The following is a 25,942-nucleotide window of genomic DNA, read 5'->3' on the forward strand; positions in this document are numbered from 1 at the left end:
AATATCTGGAAATCCTGGACACCGGAGGATTGTATCGACAGGTACAATACCATAAGATTTATGGCTGCCACAGTTTGTGGTAGGTCCCAGCAAAAGCTGATCCATGTGCTCTAATCATTCCAACGATGACAAAGCCAGGGAAGCCGTAAGACCACTGTAAGGACACAGTCAAAGACAAACGACCCAGGTCCAAGGCAAAACCAAGGACCCTGAGACAACAGGTCCGGGCAGTGAAGCATCAGGGATGGAGTATCGATGTAGAGACTCCGAAGATCCAAGTACCCCTGACATCTGGGGCAATCAGGAGCCACCAGCAGGAAAGCATCTCCGTCTCGATTGAAAACACTTCCAAAGACCTCGAGGAAGAAGGGAGACCGGAGAACACAGGTACACAAAGTGGAAGGACCACTTCACCGACAAAGAGTTGCTGAAGTTTGCTTCAGAATCCCCAGAGCTGAACTGTAACACCCTAGTGTGATAAAGTCAGAAGGCCATGAGGGTCACCTCAGGGGGGCCCCCCCTGCTCACCAGGAGATGAAACCTCTCTTGGGGAAGAGACTAGTCCCCGGGATGCACGTCGTGACGGCTGAGGACTCCCGCTTCCCAATGGAGAGCTCCTGAAATGAACGCTGCCGAGATGGTCGGGAGGAGACCCTCGGACTATGTCCGAATATGTGACATACCTGTCATTGCCACCCAACGAACAGTGTTGCTAAAAAGGAAGCCACTGTCCTGACCCTGTCGGACTGAACCTTTTCAGGTTCACCGGGAAACAAGAGTTATGCCAGAGTAAGTTAATTGACAGGGTGGAATCGACAGACGTCCAACTGCACTGAAAAGGATTCGGTCCAGACACTGTCCCTAGCAAAGAAAACCCTGGACGAGATGGCCATAGCCACCCGGACAGGGACCGACTTGCCTCCGGAGAGAGCATCATCGTTTGAACAGTTATCCGACAGAAAAAACTCATTCCATCTGGAGATGAGCCAATTATGGAAAGGCCTGGAATGGAACTGAGCCCATTCCACCATGCATCCCAGAGTGTAAAGACATCTGTCGACTGCGCAGACAACCATGTACTCCTAATGGAAGAGAGGAGATTCCGTCTTACGCCAGAAGAATTCTCAGATTCGGAGAATCCAGCAGGGATCCTAGATGAAGAATACCCAGAGAGGGATGCAGGGAGGACTTTTTCCCCGTTGATTAAACGTCTGCACCCTGAAGAAGCCACAGTCATCCTGACCTGGCCGTAAAGTACCCCGGTGATCCCGCTAAGAGCAGGAGGCCGTCCAGGTACAGGAGCATTGGGATATACTGAACAGAAGAACTGTCAGAAAATCCAAAACGCTGGTAAACCCCTGTGGGGCTGAGGACAGTCCCAACAGGCAGAGCCCGAAAAATTGTAAGTGTTGCTGTGATACAGCAAACCTCAGCCCATGCTGAGGAAAGGTCTCTGTAAGTACCCGTAGGCACGCGTCCTGTATATCCAGTGATACCCTAAAGTCCCCAGGTTCCAAACATCGTATGATGGAGCATAGGGATTTCCTCCTGAGCCCAGGTAGCTTTAGGACCATTCAGCCACCGCACCAGAAAGAAAACAGAACAACCAGTCCCTCACTGAGATAGTGGGGATGGCCCAATTAGCTCCGCTTACCGCAACAACTGCATAGCTTTCTGGATCTGTAAGGCCCTTGTAAAGAGGGCGTACCCTCCTACCCACGTAGCCGCGGCAACTTGACACTAATACCGGGCGAACTGAGAAAATCGGTATCTCCCAGTTGTAGGCCTGTCCCGTCAGACTGAAGAGATATCCGTAGGTTCAGAAGCAGGATCGGCTGGCAGTCCAGGCCTGCTCGGTACTGGATATGTCGGCCCTTGTAGATGCCGACAGTCTACGAAGAAACAGACCTTTAGGCTGACCGAGAGGACAAAAAAGACTTAACAGACTTAGTCTGAGGCCTTGTAGTGTGCATAGCTGAAAGCGGTAAACTTGTCGTTAGTAATACTGCCAATGTTACTACAATCTTGTCAAGGTCAGGACCAAACAATATCAACCCTAAAGATGGTATCTGCACCTCTGCATTCTCAGAGCGCAGCCATAGGGTATTACGGAGGATACAGTCGCAGCCGGAACTCTGAAAGTTAGGAGACTGGTATCCAATATAGGCATGTCCACCTATGACAACTGCATATATTACATGAGCGACCAAATACATTTGAACCCCCGACGTGTTGGAGGGGAAAAAACGTTACAAATGCATCAACCCAATATGCAATAGTATTAACCAACCATGCTATAGCCATGGTAGGATGGGTAACAACTCCCGAAAGCAAGTATACTGATTTCAGGCAGAGTTACCACCTACGGATCCGAAGAATCCGACCACGCAGGAATGGGAGGCGTAGTAACGTCTGTAATCAGACGAGTAACACGCCCATCCCCCCCAGGAGGGGCTCGTGATGACCCTCAGGGAATTTGGGACAGGAGGCCAAACACTGTTGTAACACCTCCTATCTGGCAACAGCCAGAGTCCCGCTATGCGATCCACCCGCTAGTCAGCAACAGGTAACCCGAAGGCACGCAATACTGAGGGTGTATGATACAGGTGCAGGTCAACATTCACTCTAACCAGAATGGACCTGCTACCAGCCCTAAAGCAGGGATAATAATACCTGAAATAGGCTTCCCCCCGTGTAAGAGGGAAAGAGCCCCGAACAGTACCCAGTTCACGGCAGAGCCAACTGGGAAGTAACCACAGGGCGTCAACCACGCCAATTAGCGTTTCGTAGAAAACGACATCCACCCAGGGTGGCTGTTGTGGTAATCCCTGCAAGGGGAATGACAGACTATTGTGGCACCAGGGGGAATTCATATACTGCAAAAAACCCCTGCAGGGAGCGGTAGTCTGTGTCACAGGGGAAGAGTGCAAGAAGCTGCGAGATACCCTGAGATGAAAAGGGCAGTATGGTGAAGTAACCCCAAGTGAGGTACAACAATGGGGCCCGCCCGGCGATCCGCAATTGAGAGGATCCCGAGAAAACAAACCGCCCAAGGGGGTCGTGAAAGAGGCCGGCACCAGATGACGCCACATACAGAACCCTTTATGAGTCAAATCCTCCGCACTAACACCTGCAGCACATGACTTGCAGGATAGTAAAAATGGGTGCAGTATAACGCTCTATCTCCTGGTCAGACATATCTGACCCATCTTGGCGGAAATATTAAGCAGCACTATACTGGTCCTGACTGATGCCAAAAATAGCTGCAGGGACCCATTTTCAGCGTATGCAACACACAGTTCCATCTAAAATATGGCAACGTGCAGCACGCAACAGTATGTGACAAACCACACAAATATTAACAAGTATATAAATGTGAGGTCTCAGAACCACCCTAAGTACAGCTGTATTAGGGCAGATAAAGAAAAGGGATAGATATACACTGACAGGTGAGAGAATAAAGTACAGTCAGCACTAGCATAAGTCACATACAATGCAGATATATACATATATACATAAACATGTCATATAATATACTGCACTATTACACTGCATTCAACTGCCCAGATTCAGTGTCTGGGAAGGCTACAGCGCTGTGTACACTGACCTGATGGTGAGGTACGCAGGGGGACTGGACTCACTGCCATCCTGAGAGATTTCTGCTGCACCACAGAGATAAAATGGCCGCTGGAGACCTCAGAGAAAGCGTGGCCCGCGGAGGAAGCAGCTCAGCGACGCCAGACTATGGATACTGAAAGGCGCGCTGAGCTGAGGGGAGGAGCCGCTGTAACAGGGAAGGCTGCCTCCCCTGGCCGGCTATTAACCCCCGGGACGCCGGCTCCCTGCACCGATCGTTAAGTCCCTGGTGGTCTAGTGGACACACGGGGTATGGGGGGCCCGCCGCCACTGCCGGCGCCTCCGGTCTGTCCCCTGAGACCGGAGGCACAGGACTGCATTTGAAATGCGCGGATCACCGCAAGCGGTGATCCGCGACCTTACCTGCTCCCCGTGGATCCGGCAGCAGTCCTGGGCGCCCGCAGAGTCCGGCTAGTACAGACTCTGGGGTCCCGCTGAGATCCCCAGATCTGTACTGGCGTCTCAGCGCCAGCGGGGTGACGGAGCGGCAGCTTAGACGTCCTATGGACAGTCCGACGCTGCCGCTCTGAAGAGTCCAAAGTCCATGAAAAAACTTTGTCCCTAAAAAAATAAAATAAGCTTAGGGGCTGCTAATCAGCTCCCCCTGCGCTAACGGTGACCCGACTCCGGCCGGGCACCAACTTAAACTGAGGTGCCTCTGGCTTGGGGGTGGGGTTATAGGGAGAGTGGACCCAGTGCATCCTGGGAGCTAAAAGCTTTAACTGCGTGGTGCCCGGATTTGGTTCCCAACCTATACCCCAAGGTCAACCCTGTGGACCCCCTATGGACCCTGAAGTAGAAATAATAGTAAAATATACATACACTATAGGAATAAATCATACACACAATATAATAGTAAAATACACACACACTAAGAATAAAGCATACACACAATATAATAGTAAAATACACACACGCTATAAGAATAAAGCATACACACAATATAATAGTAAAATACACACACGCTATAAGAATAAAGCATACACACAATATAATAGTAAAATACACACACACACTATAAGAATAAAGCATACACACAACATAATAGTAATATATACACACACTATAAGAATAAAGCATACACACAATAGTAATATTATATATATATACATATACACACAGTGCCTTGCAAAAGTATTCACCCCCTTGGTTTTTTACTTTTTTTGTTACATTACAACCTGTAATTTATTTATTTTTTTTTATCTGAATTTTATGTGATGGATCTGCACAAAATAGTCTAATTTGGTGCAGTGAAATTAGAAAAATATATATAAAAAATAATCTTTATAAATAAAATACGGAAAATTGCCATGTGCATATGTAATCACCCCCTTTGCTATGAAGCCCCTCAAAAGTTCGGGTGCAACCAATTACCTTCAGAAGTCACATAATTAGTGAAATGAAGTCCACCTGTGTGAAATCTGTGTCACATGATCTGTCAGTATAAACACACCTTTTCTGAAAGGCACCAGAGGCTGCAACACCACTAAGCAAGAGGCATCACACCATGAAAACCAAGGAGCTCTCCAAACAAGTCAGGTACAAAGTTGTTGAGAAGTACAACTCTGGGTTGGGTTAGAAAAAAAATATCCAAATCTTGATCCCCCGGAGCACCATCAAATCCATCATCATCAAATGGAAAGAACATGGTACCACAACAAACCTGCCAAGAGAGAACCGCCCACCAAAACTCACAGACCGGGCAAGGAGGGCATTAATTAGAGAGGCAGCACAGAGACCAAAAGGTAACCCTGAAAGAGCTGCAGAGTTCCACAGCAGAGACTGGTGTATCTGTGCATGTGACTACAATAAGCCGAACACTCCATACAGCTGGGCTTTATGGAAGAGTGGCCAGAAAACAGCCATTACTTAGTGATAAATATAAGAAGACACAATTTGAGTTTGCCGAAAGTCATGTGGGCGACTCCCCAAATGTATGGAGGAAGGTGCTCTGGTCAGATGAGACTAAAATTTAACTTTTCGGCCACCAAGGAAAACGCTATGTCTGGCGCAAACCCAACACATCTCATCACCCCAAGAACACCATCCCCACAGTGAAACATGGTGGTGGCAGCATCATGCTTTGGGGATGTTTTTCAGCAGCAGCGACTGGGAAACCGATTCGAGTCGAGGGAAAGATGGATGGTGCTAAATACAGGGATATTCTTGAGCAAAACCTGTTTCAGTCTGCCTGTGATTTGAGACTGGGACGGAGGTTCACCTTCCAGCAGGACAATGACCCGAAGCATACTGCTAAAGCAACACTCGAGTGGTTTAACGGGAAACATTTAAATGTGTTGGAATGGCCTAGTCAAAACCCAGATCTCAATCCAATTGAGAATATGTGGTCAGACATGAAGATTGCTGTTCACAAGCGGAAACCATCCAACATGAAGGAGCTGGAACAGGTTTGCCTTGAGGAATGGGCAAAAATCCCAGGGGCAAGATGTGGCAAGCTCATAGAGACTTATCCAAAGCGACTAGCAGCTGTAATTGCCACAAAAGATGGCTCGACAAAGTACTGACTTTAGGGGGGTGAATAGTTATGCACGCTGAAGTTTTCTGTTATGTTGTCCTAAATGTTGTCTGATTCACAATATAAAAAAAACACAACTTCACAGTTGTAGGCATGTTCTGTGAATGAAATGATGCACACCTTCAAACAATCCATTTTAATTCCAGGTTGTGAGGCAACAAAACATGAAAAATTAAAAATTGCAAGGCACTGTATAAACACTATAAGTATAAAGCAAACACAATATAATAGTAAAATATACACACTATAATAGTAAAATATACACTCTATAAGAATAAAGTATACACACAATATAATAGTAAAATATACACACACACTATAATAGTAACATATACACACACTATAAGAATAAAGCATGCACACAATAGTAAAATATATACACACACACTATAATAGTAAAATATACACACACTATAAGAATAAAGCATACACACAATATAATAGTAAAATATACACACACAATATAATAGTAAAATGTACACACACTATAAGAATAAAGTATACACAATATAATAGTAAAATATACACACACTATAATAGTAAAATATACACACACTATAAGAATAAAGCATACACACAATATAATAGTAAAATATACACACACATTCTAATAGTAAAATATACACACAATATAAGAATAAAGCATACACACAATATAATAGTAAAATATACACACACATTCTAATAGTAAAATATACACACAATATAAGAATAAAGCATACACACAATATAATAGTAAAATATACACACACTATAAGAATAAAGTATACACACAATATAATAGTAAAATATACACACACACACTATAATAGTAAAATATACACACACTAAGAATAAAGCATACACACAAAATAATAGTAAAATATACACACACACTATAATAGTAAAATATACACACACTATAAGAATAAAGCATACACACAATGTAATAGTAAAATATACACACACTATAAGAATAAAGCATACACACAATATAATAGTAATATATACACACACTATAAGAATAAAGTATACACACAATATAATAGTAAAATATACACACACACTACAATAGTAAAATATACACACACTATAAGAATAAAGCATACACACAATATAATAGTAAAATATACACACACACACACACACACACACACACACACTATAATAGTAAAATATACACACACTAAGAATAAAGCATACACACAATATAATAGTAAAATATACACACACTATAAGAATAAAGCATACACACAATATAATAGTAATATATACACACACTATAAGAATAAAGCATACACACAATATAATAGTAAAATATACGCACACACACTATAATAGTAAAATATACACACACTATAAGAATAAAGCATACACACAATATAATAGTAATATATACACACACTATAAGAATAAAGCATACACACAATGTAATAGTAAAATATACACACACTATAAGAATAAAGCATACACACACTATAATAGTAATATATACACACACTATAAGAATAAAGCATACACACAATGTAATAGTAAAATATACACACACTATAAGAATAAAGCATACATACAATGTAATACAAGTTGAGTCTCCCATATCCAAATATTCCGAAATACGGAATATTTTCAGCATGACTGAGATAATGAAACCTTTGATTTTTGATGGTTTAATGTACAGAAACTTTGTCTAAGGCACAAATTATTAAAAAGATTGTATAAAATAACCTTCAGGCTGTGTGCATAAGGTGTATATGAAACATAAATGAATTTCATGTATGTACACAAACTTTTTTTGATGCACAAAATTATAAAAAATATTGTCTAAAATGACCTGCAGGCTGTGTGTATAAGGTGTATATAACACATAAATGCATTCTGTGTGTATATCTGGGTCCCATTTCCAAGACATTTCATTATAATATGCAATTATTCCAAAATACGGAATATTCCGATATCCAAAATACCCCTGGTCCCAAGCATTTTGGATATGGGAGACTCAACCTGTAGTAATATATACACACACTATAAGAATAAAGTATACACACAATATAATAGTAAAATATACACACACTATAAGAATAAAGCATACACACACTATAATAGTAAAATATACACACACTATAAGAATAAAGCATACACACAATATAATAGTAAAATATACACACACACACACACTATAATAGTAAAATATACACACACACTAAGAATAAAGCATACACACAATATAATAGTAGAATATACACACACTATAAGAATAAAGCATACACACAATATAATAGTAAAATATACACACACTATAAGAATAAAGCATACACACAATATAATAGTAAAATATACACACACTATAAGAATAAAGCATATCAGAATATAATAGTAAAATATACACACACTATAAGAATAAAGCATACACACAATTGTAATATATACACACACTATAAGAATAAAGCATACACACAATATAATTGTAATATATACACAATATAATAATAAAATATACACACACTATAAGACTAGAGAAAGAGACCGGTATAAGCATAGGTGTGTGAATGCGGGTGTGAGTCGCTATATTTGTTCATAGTGGTCCCTGCATTCTGGATTCATTCTAGATGTTCAGCTCTGCAAGTTGACTGCATTGAACCACAATGTGCATCACATCTCTGGGTAAAGGAAATAAATATCTGATGATATTGACGTGGCTGAAAAGCACAGACATCCTAAGGCCACAGATGTGTGTGTGACCCTCTAGAGTTGGTGAACCATGAACCTGTCTAATCTATAGACAGCAGTACAGGAAGCAGGATGCCTCCGCCTGTCATCAGTACAGGGGTAGGGAGGGAGAGCGAGAGGCTCCGTCAGATCACCACACTGGAGCATGCTGTGTACTGCAGCAACTGTATACACATGGACTGCAGACTGTGCACTGCTTTCACATCTCCCACTGATCTCACATGAGGGTTTAATCATTCTGCCTCTGACCGGCTGTATGATTTGTAAAGATGTCAGGACACCTATGTCTATGAAGTCATCGTGTTGTTAGATGTCAGGGTAGGCAGCAGCCGTACAGTGCACAGATCATTTTGTGACAGAGATTTAATGTGGTCAGAAATGAGAGTGCCATGGGCAGACTATCATTGCGGTCAGAACGCCAACCGAACTGTTTCACTCTGAGGAAAGGGATCAGGTGGATTCCACCAGTTATTCTGCTCTGGCACCGTAAGAATACTGGATACATAAGGATTCTGCTTCTGGGGGGAGCAAAGCAAAAAAGATCAAGTACTTTTGCACCACAGACGATGTAATGGTTATCATTACTGCCTCACAGCACTGAGGTCGTGGGTTCTATTCCCACTATGGCCCTAACTGTGTGGAGTTTGTATATTCTCTCTGTGCTTGCGTGGGTTTCCTCCGGGTACTCCGGTTTCTTCCCACACTCCAAAAGTATACTGGTAGGTTAATTGGGTACAGACAAAATGAACCCTAGTGTGTATGTGTGTGCATGTAGTAGGGAATTTAGATTGTAAGCTCCACACACACACACACACACACACACACACACATATGTATCTGGTAAAAAAATAAATAATAGAGTAAGTTTGCACCTTGGTATATCCATGCTGCACTGCGGGGGGGGATATATAAAAAGTGCAGAGATTTAGATTTGGGATAGACGCTTCCAAATTCAAAACTGAATTGCAGTGTAAAACTAAAGCTGTCCAGCATTTGTGGGCTACATGCAGGAGCAGCCAGTATTTACTGTGTATGCAAATACATAAAAGTATTTACACCCCTTACAGTGCAACATGGTTTGTTCCAGATACGAAGTTCCCCAATTTCTTGGGTTTTTGTGCACTCATATGATCTGTATAATCCTTCAATGAACGGAAGAGCTCTAGCAGGCTGCATACTATATTCAGTACGAGACTGCAGTTGTCACATAGGGAATAGCTAGTCCTGATTCTAGGTGACAAATGACCGGTATCTGCAATGTGAACATAGAGCACCTGTCCAGGAGCCATACCAGGACCACGAGAGGTAACGCAAGGGACTTCAACTGGGCACCAGGAATAGTGATATAGAGAGTGAGGGTGCACAGTGAAAACCGGGGGACCAGCACAAACACTTCCATTACAGCACACTTACTGAGACAGTAGAACTCGGAGTGTTGGTTCCATATCCAGAAGAGGGTAACGATGCCAAGGACCAGCGACGTCCATCAGTCCTGAAACAAAGAAAAGTGGGGGTTACGTGGGGCACAGTTACTAGAGAGCAGTCTGGATATGACAGGGAAGTGCTGGAAATGATGATGGAGCCTTGTACCCACTGGATATAAAGTTCCCTGCTATGAATGGAAGATAAAATAATTCCCCACAAAAAAGGATGAATAAACATCATCGGGTTATCCTGAGGAGCAATAAAAACATGAACATGAGCAGGTAAAGCAACAATGATACCACTGATAACAGCAACACACTATGACACGATCCAGCAGAGACATAATAAGCGGATGGACATAGAACGCAATCGCCCTGGCTCTAGTCATGACGCATGCAATAGACCACAGGTTCTCAAACTCGGTCCTCAGGACCCCAAACAGTTCATGTTTTCCAGAGCTCCTTATAGAATCACAAGCGAATTAACTAGCTCCACCTATAGATCGTTTAAAATGTGTCAGTGAGTAATGACTACACCTGTGCTCCTGCTGGGTGACCTGGAACCATGACCTGTGTGCGGTCCTGAGAACCACTGCACTAGACAATTCATTATCACAGGACAGCATTGTTGGGGTGAAATGGGAAAGTGATGGCTAAACTGTAGAAAGCTGGGGTGCTGGCCTGTACAGAGAAACACAGACATGCGTCCACAGAGGAAGTTACCTGTCCGCTCTGTGCCCGTGGCTGGATAGAAGAGAGGTTACACATAAGTTACAGAGCCATTCATGGATACATAATATTACCCATCATGCTCAGCAGGTGACACAGTGCTTGCCCCATTACTAGGGCTCCTCTCGGTAGACAGAGGAGAAAACATGAGCGCAATGTACAGACCACATTTTCTATTACATAGGTTCTCAACACTCCACAAGAGCGGGGTGGGGATTATGCAGCATCACTGAACAAACGCAAAGTATTAGCCTTTCCATTTATATTTATCCAGATATAACTCAGCATTACCATACCTGGCCACAGCTATAACTCAGCATTACCATACCTGGCCACAGCTATAACTCAGCATTACCATACCGGGCCACAGATATAACTCAGCATTACCATACCGGGCCACAGCTATAACTCAGCATTACCATACCTGGCCACAGCTATAACTCAGCATTACCATACCGGGCCACAGATATAACTCAGCATTACCATACCGGGCCACAGCTATAACTCAGCATTACCATACCTGGCCACAGCTATAACTCAGATTTACCATACCTGGCCACAGCTATAACTCAGCATTACCATACCTGGCCACAGCTATAACTCAGCATTACCATACCGGGGCACAGATATAACTCAGCATTACCATACTGGGCCACAGCTATAACTCAGCATTACCATACCGGGCCACAGCTATAACTCAGCATTACCATACCGGGCCACAGCTATAACTCAGCATTACCATACCTGGCCACAGCTATAACTCAGCATTACCATACCGGGCCACAGATATAACTCAGCATTACCATACTGGGCCACAGCTATAACTCAGATTTACCATACTGGGCCACAGCTATAACTCAGCATTACCATACCTGGCCACAGATATACCTCAGCATTACCGTACTGGGCCACAGATATAACTCAGCATTACCATACCGGGCCACAGATATAACTCAGCATTACCATACCGGCCCACAGATATGGTTGGCATATTAAATCTGGCACTTTATTTGGCTATTACATACAAAACTTCTACATTTTGGGGCAAACTAATAGAATTTGGCACATTTTGTAACCTGCCATGTTGTTGGCTTACTGAACGGAACCAGGCAGCCGCCATGTGCAGAAAGCTCCAGTTTACAGAACATACAGCAAGACAGTCACCATGCGACACTGAGGGAAGCGCGCAGGGATAGCCTGCAGCAGGGATAGTCTGCAGCAGGAGCTGCTCATCACAATTTATTCTAAATACATCAATCTGTCTCTTCTCCAACTGCTGTGCACAATGGGCTGTTAAGAAAACTCTTACAAAAACAAAACAAAACACATTGCTTAATGGCTCACTTCATCATATAGACCATTCGGCTCCATTAATTATATATAAAACCACTGTGTAATATCATATTTGAATAGAATATCTGGACAAAGTGTCATTTATCACTTACTGGGTACATAAATATAAATGTCTGCTTCACAGACGCACTGAAGGCAAAAATATGACCGACTGTACCCTGTAATTATAGAGGAATATGACTGATTGTATGCTTTGATATAATCCATTTACTGTTCTGATCCCAATGCCTTGTGCTGGTTACACCCTATTCATCTCATAGCTGTAACCATCTATGAGGGGTATTCAATATGAAACGTTAACTTCACTGTCGAAGTTAACGTTTCATATCGGAGTTTTTACCTGCGTTAAAGTATCGGGCGCGCTCCCGCTTATCCCCGTATTCAATATAAAATTAACGAAAACGGGAAACTCTGAAGTTGGATTTGCGTAAAGATAAACATTTTTCCTTAAAAAAATTGTAAGACCCCCCTAAAGTTCTAAAAACATGGGGGAACACTATGGGTACCCCCGTTTTAGCCTTTAATTGAAAGTCGGGGATTTAAAAAGCTGCAGCAGGTGTTTTTTTCCCGACATTGAAGTAGTGATGCAGAAGAGCACTTAGGTTATTTTTTTCGTTTTTTCTTTAAGTGGTCCCATCAAATTTGGGGTAGAAGAAAATGGGTACTAGCATATTATGAAGTCCCTAAAGTAAGTTTTTAAAAATTCTGCATTTGTGCACCTGCCGCTATAATTCTATTCTAGAAAACACCTGCCGCATACTTGCAGAATAGCCCTGAACCTGTTTACCTATTGTTTAACTATTTTTTCCACCCCAATTTTTTAATTATTTTTTTGGGGGCGTCCCTATTTTTTTTTTTTTTACTTTTTTGACACAGTTCTTTTTTAAATGTCATTCCCAGGGGTGCAGGCTATTTTTTTTAAGCCTGCACCCCTAAACCCCAATTCTGCACTTTTTTTCGACACCTATTCAATGGTGGAAAGTTATCCCCGTTTTTTATCAAAGACTTTTCAAACCTGCGATAAGTCTTTGAAATTGAATACGGTGTAAAAGTCAAACCTGCGATAATGACGTCATAAGTGCGATATTAACGCAAAAACGATGTTATCGCACCCATATTGAATACCCCTGTATGTCTATCCAGTCTCTCCTTTATTATTTAATACTTTACCTCTCTGTGTAATTCTCTCTTCCTAACTTTCCCCCACTCCTGCCCCCGGCAATCACATAATTCCCATCTATCCAAATTTCAGTGGGATAGTCCGGCTTTTCGGGCACTGTCACTGCTGTTTCACCCGCGGGTTGGGTGTGACACCCTGTCACCACTGCTCAGCGGAGAATAGATGCCGCGTCCATTTACTGCCGGGAGTCCCCAGTATGATGAGAAATGTGGGCATGACATGCGGCCAGAGCCCTAATATGTCACATGCCAGGGGACGTGGCCTTGCGGGATACGAGGCCATGCCCCCCTTAGGCACGCGCGAGGAGTCCCGGTGCCCACTTTTCAAGTTTTAGGATGTATGCAATCAGGCACATCACGTCGTTCACCTCTGTCCTTCCAAAAACTCCTATTGTAGGAACTTCAGATTTTTTAAGACCTATTTTATGTAAAAATGTTGAGTACTTGGGGTCGGACTATATCCCAATATATGAAACCTGAAAGGTACCAGCTTTTGTAGCACTACAATATAGATTGGAAGTTTTGCATGCGGGATACTTGTACTTTGTTATCAGATAACAAATCTGCACTAGTACCAGAGAGTTTCCAATGTGTCTGCTGGGCAGAAGAATCACATCTTCTAAAGTAAGGATGCTATAAAATGATGGGAAAAAGCGGATTGGTTGCTAGGGACAACTTCTCCCCTAAAATGACAACTTCAACAGGTTAAAAGCCTCAAAGTTTTTTATGTTGCTCATGTCAGGATTCCCTATAATGTGTTCTCTATATAAGTAACCAAAACGACCCCTTGCTGCAATGGACAGACGGGATAGCGGGGAGATAGACTATTGCAGGGTACACACAAGACTAGACAATATTGCGTCCAATCCCGCGGATTAGAGCGACATATTGGGTACATCATCTAGTGTGTACCCGTGATATGCGTGTTCCTGCAGGTTGCTGAAGGCTGTCATTGAAGTGTTATCTGAAACAATTTACCTGCAAATCCAGACATACCACATTTATTTATTTTATTTATTTATTAACAGTTTCTTATATAGCGCAGCATATTCCGTTGCGCTTTACAATTGTAAACATTAATAGAACAAAACTGGGTAATAACAGACAGATATATAGGTAGGAAGGCCCTGCTCGCAAGCTTACAATCTATACCACATCAAAGTGAACCCCATCAGATGGGTACCAAACATACCCAATACTAACACATTATATCAGTTTAACAAGGATTTATCATAATAGTGCCCGTTCTAGCCTGTGAAGATTTGCCAAAAGAACTGTCCCATGGGAGAGAGATACTAATATAATGAGATAAAGGGTCAAAGCTAAAATTAGCATTGTTTGATGCCTCTACATTGAAGCTATTATTGCAAATAATCACATGTATTATATTATTGTGACGCGGCTGTGGGGCATCTCTCTGTGTGCAAGCAGGTAAACGCACAGCCTACTTAAAACACTTTCACAGCATAAATCCCAGTAACTGCTCTATTTAAAAAAAGAAAGCCACAAAAGCAATTACTGCCACCTAGTGGTAGGAAACAAATAATGCAGCTGCAACTTGCACGTAACATTGCAAGAACTAGTTCATTACTACAATAATGTGTAAGTGGCTGAATCTGAAGCTTAGAAACAAATCTTCATTATTTGAAGCACACATCCCTTTTCGTGTTGTATCTATGCAAACAATGGTTCAGTTGTAACTTGATTAAATGCATATTTACAGAGTTGACGGGCAATACTCCTTAATGCTTATTAATATACTACACATTTACTGTCTATCCTTCCAATACGTCAACAGTCTTCCAACATTTCAAAAGGTACTACCACACCATTAAAGGTTTCCTTTTCCAACAGTCTACCATGTATTCGCACACAATTGTCTACGTGATATCCGACATGGAAAATGTTCTTATTTTTACAACATGTGTTGCAAATTGTTTAGATGAATTGCAACATTAGCGGTAAAACCATTTAGACACTATCCTGTACTTTGTCCTATCCTGTTGTTGCTGTTCATGCTAAATATACATAACTATAGACAGCATGTAGCTATGTGGCTAAACCTTTACTTGTGTTTCATTTAATCTAAAAGTAGTCCTGATACATTTACAGCTCAGCAATATGTCCTAAGACCAGCAATGTAATGCTGACAGCACGCCACAATATCACCAGAAATTACCAGAATCTCCTTGTGTGGTCACAATCTATCATTGCCCGACAAAGATCCTAGTGAAATTGGTGGGCTCATACCTTGTAATACACAGGTACAGAGCAGGCACAGGTGTGGGACTTACCTCCGCGCAGGGACAAAGGAGAAGTGGGCAGCAGCATTCGGGGAGAAGTTTCGGGGACTGTCCAGTGGGCTGTTACCTGAAGAGCGAGAACAGAAGAGGGTTAATGTCCGGTCATTGTGTTGCAGACAAGGCAGACTGACTGTATATGGTAATATGTGTGCGCAGGATAATAATTTACAGGATTACAGGACTCTGCTGGGAGCCGTCTCTCAATAGCGCGAGATGTAAGTGGGGGCTCCGTGCAGCTGTGTTTGTGGCCCCAGCAGGTGCAGCTTACATTCAGCAGTTTACTGTCAGCCATAAGCTCGCAGACGTATTGTCATTCACATCTCATGGAAATCACTGTTTGGGCTAATCTCGTGTGCTGGGTGGAACATTAATTGCACTGTCTGAATAGAAATTTGCATTTCATCTTGCGCATTTGATTAAGTGATAAAGGAAAAAATGTAATAAACTCCAGAATATCAGCCAGGATGGATACTCCCCTCCCTTCTTACAGGAGAGCAGCGACCTGTATCATTGCTGTAAACTGGGGGCCAACTGGCTCTATTGATAATGCACTAAAGAATGCAATACCACCTAATGTGCCCTCTTCCTGCATCTGCTTACCAGGTGTCGGTTCTGGATTATTAAATTCACTTCATTTTTAAAGAGCAAGTGGTGGTGGTGTGGTGTGAGAGGTACTCTTCATTGTGATTGGTCCCCTACTAATTACAGCTATAATTATATATAATATAATATATAAGAATTTAAAATGTATTGGAACCCGTTAGTGACTTTGCCATAACCTCCTGCTAAGGAATCCACAACTTAACCACTTTTACAGTAAAGATCCCTTCCCTATGCTCATATAAACACAGAGGTTATTTTAGGACTAGTATTTCTTGAAGGGGTTGGGTATGAGAGGCAGGCAGTCGGGATGCCGGCCGTCAAAACACAGACGACAGCATCTCCATGCTTAGAATCCTGACAAGGACTGCGTAAGTATCCTAACCCTCCCCTTTCACTCCCTAACCCTCCCCCCGTTAGTGCCTAAACCTAACCATCCCCGTGGTGCCTAAACCTACCCCGCCCTGTCCACAGCATAACCCTAACCTCCCCCCACGCAGCCTAACCCTAACCTCCTCCGGCGGTTAGGATTAGCTTTAAACCCCCCACCCCAAACCCCGGGGGTTTAAAGCTAACCCGGCTAACACGGAATTCTGGCGTCGGCATCATTACTGACGTCGGGAATCTGGCACCGGTGTTCTGACCACGGGTCGGGATTCCAGCGCCGGTATTTAGACCGCCGGCATCCCGTGTGGCGACAAATTAACTACATCCCTGTTTTTAAATTGTTTGTGACATTGATAACGATGTATTAAAGCATCGAAACGTCGGTGATACTCGTGCGTCCTGTATTGTTTATTAAGCAGAGTTCCCCCGTGTTAACAGTGGATAAATAAACTGCATGAGTAATTCTGGTGCGGGAACTATACTTTCTTTTCGTAGGATTAGTATTGTACAGTTATATACAGGCTATGTCCATCGTATATTTCAGCGGGTCTTACATATGCAATCAAGTTATATGGAGACATTTTAAATGAAACACAGCATAAAACATGCTTAATATACACAGCAACACGTCCCTAACTTACCGCACTTTTCTTATTACGTTACATTAAACAACCAGTCATATTGTTAAAAGGTATTTTAAAGGATGAGCATATTCATATATAGTTTAGTAAAAAAAAAATAAATGTAAAAAGCAAATAAAGAAAATGCAACAAAACGTAGTAATGACAACTATTACAATACATAAACAAAATTCTAAATCTTTTTGGAAACTATGAGGGTGAGAAAAGCAATAACAAGAAGTTACGGAAGACATTTCAACTTCTTTTTATTATGCGAGTGCAGGGAATTATATATTGGGCCTCTGCAGGACATGTATACGTTGTTATACACTTGTGTGAGAAGAGACAAATGACTGACACTAGAGTCTTCATTATCTGAATCAGAACATTTAGGTCATTAAAAATAAGAGGAGGGTACAGATGTGTAAACATACACCTAACCCCAAATAGTACCAAATAGCCAGTGTCCTGCGCTGTGGACTTTGCCAAAATAGCCTTGCCCAAACACCGATTCTAAGTACCTATTATCGAACTAAAGCTGGGCACACACCTAAATGTTGGTGCAGTGCAATGTGAGATACATCATGTCGCCGTACACACTACACGATCCAGCATACGACGGCACATGCTTCATGTAACAACGCAGCGTCATGGTGGAATTGTCCCATCGGATGTGCAGCACAGCAGGAGGGATGATGCAATGAACGACAGCCAATAACATATCCGGCAAACAAACTATACGGTATGTAAGATATATCGTTCCGATCTGCGTCTGAACAATATATTGGACGCTAGATCATATACTGTGCACCCAGCTTAAGACACAAAACTGAGCAATACATAGCGAAATTTAAAAAGTAGCAAAACGGAGTAAAAAGTACACGATCTAGGGTAAAAAGACAAAAGACAAAAACAAGTGACCCGTGTCATGCATCATTATGCTTTATCTGTGACTTTATAGTAAATCATTTGCGACAAAAAGCCTAACCTCCCCCCACCTAACCCTAACCCCCTCTGGAGGTTAGGGTTAGCTTTTAACCCCCCCACGCCTGCAGTGTGTTCCCGGGACATCTCTACTGCACATGCGCAAATCACCGGGGAAATGGCCGCAGTGGCCATTTTCCCAGTGATTTCTGCAGTGCTGCAGCCGGGCCGATGGACAGGCGAGTATATTTTATTGGGTGGAGGGTGTGTGGGCACTGCACACCTTGCACCCATTATAAATACGCCCCTGGTCTATACATCATACGGCGCGACTGAGATGCTTAAAGAGGAATAGCGTACCATATCTTTCTTTAAATTGATGCACAAAAAAATTCAGGCGCTCCAGAAGTACTAAGTAGTACAATCAAGATGCAGCTCAGCACTATTGGGCTAGGCAGACCCCAAGAGAATTTGAGGAAGAAAGACAAAACGATTGTGGGAGCGCTAGTTGGTTGATAACTACAGTACACATAAAAATTAAAAAGATAATTTAAAATACATTTATTGTCTCTATAACTTGAAATACCTAAATAGGTTGAAAAAAAAATAAATATATATATATATATATATATATATATAAATAGATGTACATCTAGTATAAATCAGCAAAAATAATCAAATAAATACACAGCAAAGATTAATAAAAATTGATAAAAACGACAAAATATAAAAAAATGTAAATGTATGGGATACTGTATTATAAGTCCCTGAGTATGAAGGTATCAAACAAAGTTAATCTTCATAGCTTGTAAAGTATCTGGTGATGGGGAGCAGTTGTGATATCCCGGCCGGGACTGAACCACCATAGTGGATAGACGGGCAGTGCAGCTCGTGGTGATGCCGTAGTTTGTGGGTGGAGCGGCTGGGAAGAGAGTGCCGCTCTGGGAGTAAGCAGTGTCCCACTGAGTGGCAGAGTGCACTGGAGGTTACCTAGGTTCAGGTAAATATGCAGCCGTAGTGTAGAATCAGCATGTGGCTGTGCTGGATCGTGCGTGTGGAGAACTCCTCCGGAGACGGTCTCACTTGCCTGACTGCCGTGGAATTGTGAAACAAAGTACGTCTTGTTCATCAGATAGTAATAGGGAGCACCTAACACATTTCTCGGCTCTGGTATACTGGCCGTTACCTCTGAGGAAACGTGAGGGCAAGTGAGTTCAGTCCCGGCCGGGATATCACAACTGATACACAGCTTATTAATCCCCATCACCAGATACCGAAGGATATTTTTCTTCAATCAGTGAGTAAGCCAGCACAACCTCTCACTAATTGGTTGTGCAAGCTCCTTTTTTACACATCATATGAGACCTGTGAGACATTTATGATCCAAATCAAGTCGCTACTGTCTCCAATTGTTGGATGATCTATGTACAGTTCTACTATAAGTCTCTTTCGTTACCTTACAAGCTATGAAGATTAACTTTGTTTGATACCTTCATACTCAGGGACTTATAATACAGTATCCCATACATTTACATTTTTTTATATTTTGTCGTTTTTATCAATTTTTATTAATCTTTGCTGTGTATTTATTTGATATCTGCTGATTTATACTAGATGTACATCTGTTTATATATATATTTTTTCAACCTATTTAGGTATTTCATGTTATAGAGACAATAAATGTGTTTTAAATTATCTTTTACATTTTTATGTGTACTGTAGTTATCAACCAACTAGCGCTCCCACAATCGTTTTGTCTTTCTTTAAATTGAGTCTTATTCACATCGCAGCAAAACACCAATCACAGCGTACTGGAGATGCTGAATTAGTTTTAAACGTGTACAAATTTGCAACAGAAGAACTTGGCGTGAGAAAAAGCTGCGGTCGCTGCACCATAGCACTTCACATACGGATTCAGACTCTCCTGCAGACAGATGTACAAATGTCACATATCAGATTCATCAATGTAATCTAACAAAGTAATCCTGTCATTCCTATTTTCGCTATTTATTAGAATAAGACGAATCGGCGTATCCGAGTCGCACAGGACCTGGCACGAAAGACAATCAGAACCTGGCTAGAAAGACGCTCGGCGCATCCGAGCCGCACAGGACCTGGTACGCCGAGAGGGGCTATTTGCCACGACTTCAGCAACAGTGTAAGAGGACACATCTGCACTGGCATCACAAGGGGGGTGCGGACCGCACTGGGTGACACCATCCGAGGGGGCGTCACCAAAATAGCAGAGCTGCTCTGCTATTTTGGTGTCACCCCGTCGGATGGTGTCACCGAGAAGCCAGAAACTGGAGGGAGGCAGGGGAGAGACTTTGGGCTGCCCCAGCAGCTGCTGGAGCGCTGCGTAAGCCCACTGTGTGCCGAGAACGGCGGGAACGCCAACAAGATCGGCACACGAGGGGCACGGCTTCGTGGAGCAAAGCCACGTCCCTTCCGCAAAGCCACACCCCCTTTCACATGCGTGCGCAGAAGTACTCCGACCAGCCGCACCGGGTGTCACCCAGGTAAGTGACGCCTCTGCACATCTATATGTAGGAAATTGGACAGGAGAGGAAACCTAGGCTACTGATGTCCAGAATTTTCAATGACAGGCGCCATGTTACCAGTGGTCTGATAGGATTGATGGAAGTCCTGTTGCAGGGTTTGGCATGCAGGCTAAATACTGGCGGCTTTTGCATGCAGCAGAAAAATCTCTCTGCACATTTTAAATCTGACCCAACTGCAGCTCAACATGGTTATACCAAGGTACAAACTAGTTACCGGCTCTTTTTTACTTGGTCCCAACTCAGAATCAGGCCCTATATGTGGACTAATATGCATAATTGAGCAAAGTGCACAGCCATAAGGCGCAGAACGAATTGGTGTATGAGGACACGCATCTGTATAGAGCAAGGGCACAATGTTCTCCATCCACACCCCTTTTTGAGAGATCAAGGCTGTCAAACACTCACAAGATTTAGCCCGCTGCACAACCCCTTCCGTCTAGCTTGTGTAATAATGTGTGTACATTACTGCAATCATGACAATGTTAGTGTGAATGTAATATACTGTGTGCATTCTAAAATGTCGCCATCCTGCGGGCGCACTGCTGGGTTTCGCATGTGGTCTAGGGAGACAGGCTGGAGCCAAATGACATGTGGAGACCACGAAGATATAAAGGCTGGAGGAGGGCTAGCGAGGCGGCCACCACGAGAGCAGGAGGGTTTAGATGGTGCAGTTACAGTGCAGACGGATCTTTACTGTTGGATATAACCAGCAGGGTTAGGGCTCCGGCTGGACTAAATTCAAGACAGCAGCGGATAGCTGCAAGTGGATCAAGAAGCCTCCATAGACTTTGGTACTTTGTGTTCCTGCCAACAGCAAAGAAAAACTGAGCTCAGTCCCTATCACATGGGTAGAGGAGTAAAGTGTGGCTAAACAGTGGAGAATGAGCATGCAAGGGTCTGAAACAAAGTCGCCTGTTAGGTACAGATGTGCCCCCTGCTCATCTAGCCCCAATACGCCATGCAGTGCGATATGCCTGACGTGAGCGAGCCGCCAGTTCCCATTGCATGGAAAAGAAAGCTGTGGTTGCTGCATTGTAGCACTTCACATGCTGATTGTACGCAGTGTGCAATTATATATATATATATATATAAATAAATAATATATATTTATATTAGAGATGCGCAGGCTCGGATAGGTTAGAATTTTCCCACCAAAAATCGGGTCTCAGAAAGAGGCAAAACGACATCTTTCATGGACAATCATCATCATTCCTGGACAAAAGTCCATGGAAGATGAAGTTTGTCCATGAAAGATGACGTTTTGCCTCTTTCTGAGACCCGCATTTTTGGCGGGAGAATTCGAACCTCCGAGCCTGCATATATATATATATATATATATATATATATACACATATATATATACACATATATATATATATATATATATACACATATATACATATACACACACACACAGTACTGTGCAAAAGTTTGAGGCAAATGGGGAAAAAATGCTGCAAAGTAAGAATGCTTTCAAAAATAGAAGTGTAATGCTGGGCATACACGGCCAGGTAAAATGCCTGTCAGACCGACAGACATTTTATCAGGCCGGCTGCCAGCCGCAGATGTCGCCGGCATACACAGTGAGATTCGGCAGACATCCGCGCTCCGCCCCCGGGGGAGGAGACATTTCCCTGTTCCTTCCGTAGGAAGGTACACAGGAAATGTCTGTCTGTCGGCCGCGGCTGGGCATACACTGCCCGATGCGGCCGACAGTTTAACGGGAAATATCGCATCGGACGGGCATGCTGGACAATCCGGAAGTTAGGTTTAGGCACCGGGGAGGGTTAGGGTAGGGGTTAGGGTTAGTAGCACTATACTTACCTACCGCTGTCGAAATTTTCACTGTCGGGATGCCCCTGACGGTATTCTGACCAGCGTCATCCCGACCACCGATAACTCATACCCAATCCATCAGTTACTAACCCCAGATCTTCTGTGGAAGTAGGCTTGCTCAAATCCTTCTGTCTCATCATGTAATCCCAGACAGACTCCATGATGTGGAGATGTTTGTGAAGGACTTCTCCGTTGGCAAGATGACATTGCGCATAAGCAGAGTGTCAGCTTAAAGAGCCGGCCGGAGACAGAGAGATCAATAGATCTCTCTCCTGCCCCTGGAGCCCCCATAGGCTTACAGCAGTTTATCTGAATATGGTGTAAACTACCATAGCTAAACTGAAAAGCTCCACTTTTTGAAGTTTGATACATAGGGGTCAGATCATAGCCCCCATTGATGATAATGGGTACTGCGATCTACAGCGCTAATTAGCACACTGCTGGAGATTACTCCTGCATCGTGCCATTAGTACATAGGAACAATACATAAAAGTATGCAGAAACTGTAGTTTCTGCATATTTTTATGTAACAAACAACTTGATACATAGGCCCCTAAATATGTTGTTGTTACACATTCACTTGAATTCAGATATATTTTCGATCCTCTACCGATTGTTTTTCTTCTGCCTGTGCAGATTATTTTAGGGTGAATCAGACTGTGAATGAGCATTACCCACTGAATGAATAGTTTACCACAGTAAAACAAGCTTTAAACTCGGCCAATCATAACAAGTGTCTCATGTTAGGGTAAAGGTCACATTGTTCATTCTCTGGCCTTGCGTCGTAACTTGCTGGCTGTGTGCGTACAGATCACTGGTCATCGCTGCACCTCTCCTGTTTTTTGGCTGTAAAATTCTAATTATTGCTTTAAACCCCTAAATGTATATTAAAAGTAAAGATTGTAATGATGATGGTACAGGTCTCAAAATGGTTTATTATTATTTGTTTTGCATTGTCTTCTACATACACACCATCCTCTTAAACAAGAGAATTCCCTTAACCATTCATTCACTGGCTGATTCACACTACATTTACAGACACCGGTACAGGCTCATCTTACACACCTACCTATATATACAAATATATTTACACTATTTACACATACATACACACACATATACACATATACATACACACACATATGGTACGGCATGTGATTGAGCCCCTGAATAAACCACTCACATGTAATGGATTCAATAGATGACTAATCTCAGCTGACACAGTGACCCAGTGATCTAAATATTTTCATCTCTTGAGCAGAATACATTAACTTTACTAGTATATGACAGTCTGGTAGCAAAGAACTGACATAAGTGTCATGATGAATAGTGTTCCATCTCCCGGAGGCGTACTTACAGCTCTCTGCTAATCCATAGCACATAATCTCACGTTTAAAGGAAAAGGAATATGGAGGGAAAAAAAGTAACTAATTTACAATCTGAAACCCTTTCATCCATTTACCTGGGGAGTAATCCCTGTGGATGAGATTCGAGATCTATCATTCAACAGCTCAAGTGATTTATTCACTTTCATAATCCACTTCTGTTATACAGTGTCACTTTGGCTGCACACATTTTTATGGTAGGGGGTAGGTTATGGTGGGGTCATTTACTGTCACAGCATTTATGGTGGGGGTTATTATTCTACTAGAGTGTACTGTCAGGACATTTATAGTGGGGGGAAATTATTTTCCAAGAGTGGTTGTGGTGGGGTCATTTACTGTGAAAGCATTTATGGTGGGGGGATTATTCTGCGAGAGTGGAATTTTAGCATAATTTTCAGATCATTGATTAGTCGTTAAAATTAATATGATGATATATTTAATACAAAAATTGTATATAACAAAAAGAATGTTTAATAATCCCACTATTAGGCAAAAAAATAAAAAAATTTGAATTGGGTCAATAAATAATTGTTAACTACCACTCATTCAGCATTCAGATTTAGCACTGCGCACTGAGGGCCTGATTCAGAGCTGGACGCTCTGACAAGAGCGCTCGCTCTGAATCAGGGCCCTCCTACCTAAAATTGGAGTGGCCTCCTGGCCGCTCGCATAGCTGTGGGTGACCACCCACTGCTTATGCGAGCGGCCAAAAAGATGGTCGCGATGGTCAAGACCATCGTGACCATCGGGCTTGCGACGAGACCCTGCGGTAGGGTCTCGCTGCCGCAAGCCCAGGAGTGCTTTTGGCTCTATCAGAGCCCAAATCACTCCCACTAACATCACTAGTGATGTCAGTGGGGACGGCCCCAGGCGGTAGGCGTTCCCATGGGAACGCCTCCGTCTGGGCAGCAACGCCCCCAGCACGGCCACCAAAGGGGGCATGCTGTCAATCACCATCGACAGCACGCCCCCTTTGGTGCGAGACCCATAGCGACGGCCTGGCCGTCGCTATTCAGGTCTCGCGCATGCGCACGACGGAGCTCCCTCCGTCGTGCGCATGCGCACTAGGGCACCATCGACCAGTTTGCGAGCGCTCAGCGCTCGCGGGTCTGAATCAGGCCCTCAGCCTGTACATGTGCGGTCTTGTTAGCCAGTGGTTTCCCTGCTTGCAAATATAAACTTTCCACATGGTGTCTCCAGATTGGCTCCTAATTATGAATGAGCCCCACTATATACACATACAAAGAAATCAAACCATAGATGTCCATAAATTAAGTTATGTGTAATAATGTGAAATGACACAAGGAAAAAGTATTGAACACATGAAGAAAGGAAGGTGCAAAAAGGCATGGAAAGCCAAGACACCAGCTGAAATCAGTAATTAGAAAGCAATCCTGCCTCTTGTCAGTGCAAATTAATATAAACTGGTTCATATTACTGATGGCCTATAAAAAGGTGTCTCATTACCAAGGTGTCACACAAGAAACATCTCATGATGGGTAAAAGCAAAGAGCTCTTTCAAGAACTTTGCAACCTTATTGTTGCAAAACATACTGATGGCATTGGTTACAGAAGGATTTCTAAACTTCTGAATGTTCCAGTGAGCACTGTTGGGGCCATAATCCAGAAGTGGAAAGAGCATAATTTCACCTTAAACCAGCCACGACAAGGTGCTCTTTGCAAGATTTCTGACAGAGGAGTGAAAAGAATTATTAGAAGAGTTGTCCAAGAGCAAAGGACCACTTGTGGAGAGCTTCAGAAAG

General features: G+C 42.8%; 1 protein-coding gene across 6 annotated transcripts in view; it reads right to left on the minus strand.

Moving 5' to 3' along the window:
* MAST2 (microtubule associated serine/threonine kinase 2) overlaps positions 1-25,942 on the minus strand; it is a 244,730-nt gene that overhangs the window by 63,928 nt on the left and 154,860 nt on the right. For 5 of the 6 annotated variants that reach the window (XM_088471618.1, XM_088471623.1, XM_088471620.1 and 2 more), the window contains 3 exons: positions 15,858-15,933; positions 11,026-11,046; positions 10,292-10,370 (listed from right to left, as the gene is read on the minus strand). In XM_088471618.1, the coding sequence (XP_088327744.1) occupies positions 10,292-10,370; positions 11,026-11,046; positions 15,858-15,933 (176 nt within the window). The remainder of the gene's footprint in view (positions 1-10,291; positions 10,371-11,025; positions 11,047-15,857; positions 15,934-25,942) is intronic. The other variant, XM_088471619.1, reaches the window with a different exon arrangement.

The sequence above is a fragment of the Taudactylus pleione genome, unplaced genomic scaffold (genome assembly GCF_031769625.1).
Source record: "Taudactylus pleione unplaced genomic scaffold, aTauple2 ptg000115l, whole genome shotgun sequence".
NCBI lineage: Eukaryota > Metazoa > Chordata > Amphibia > Anura > Myobatrachidae > Taudactylus > Taudactylus pleione.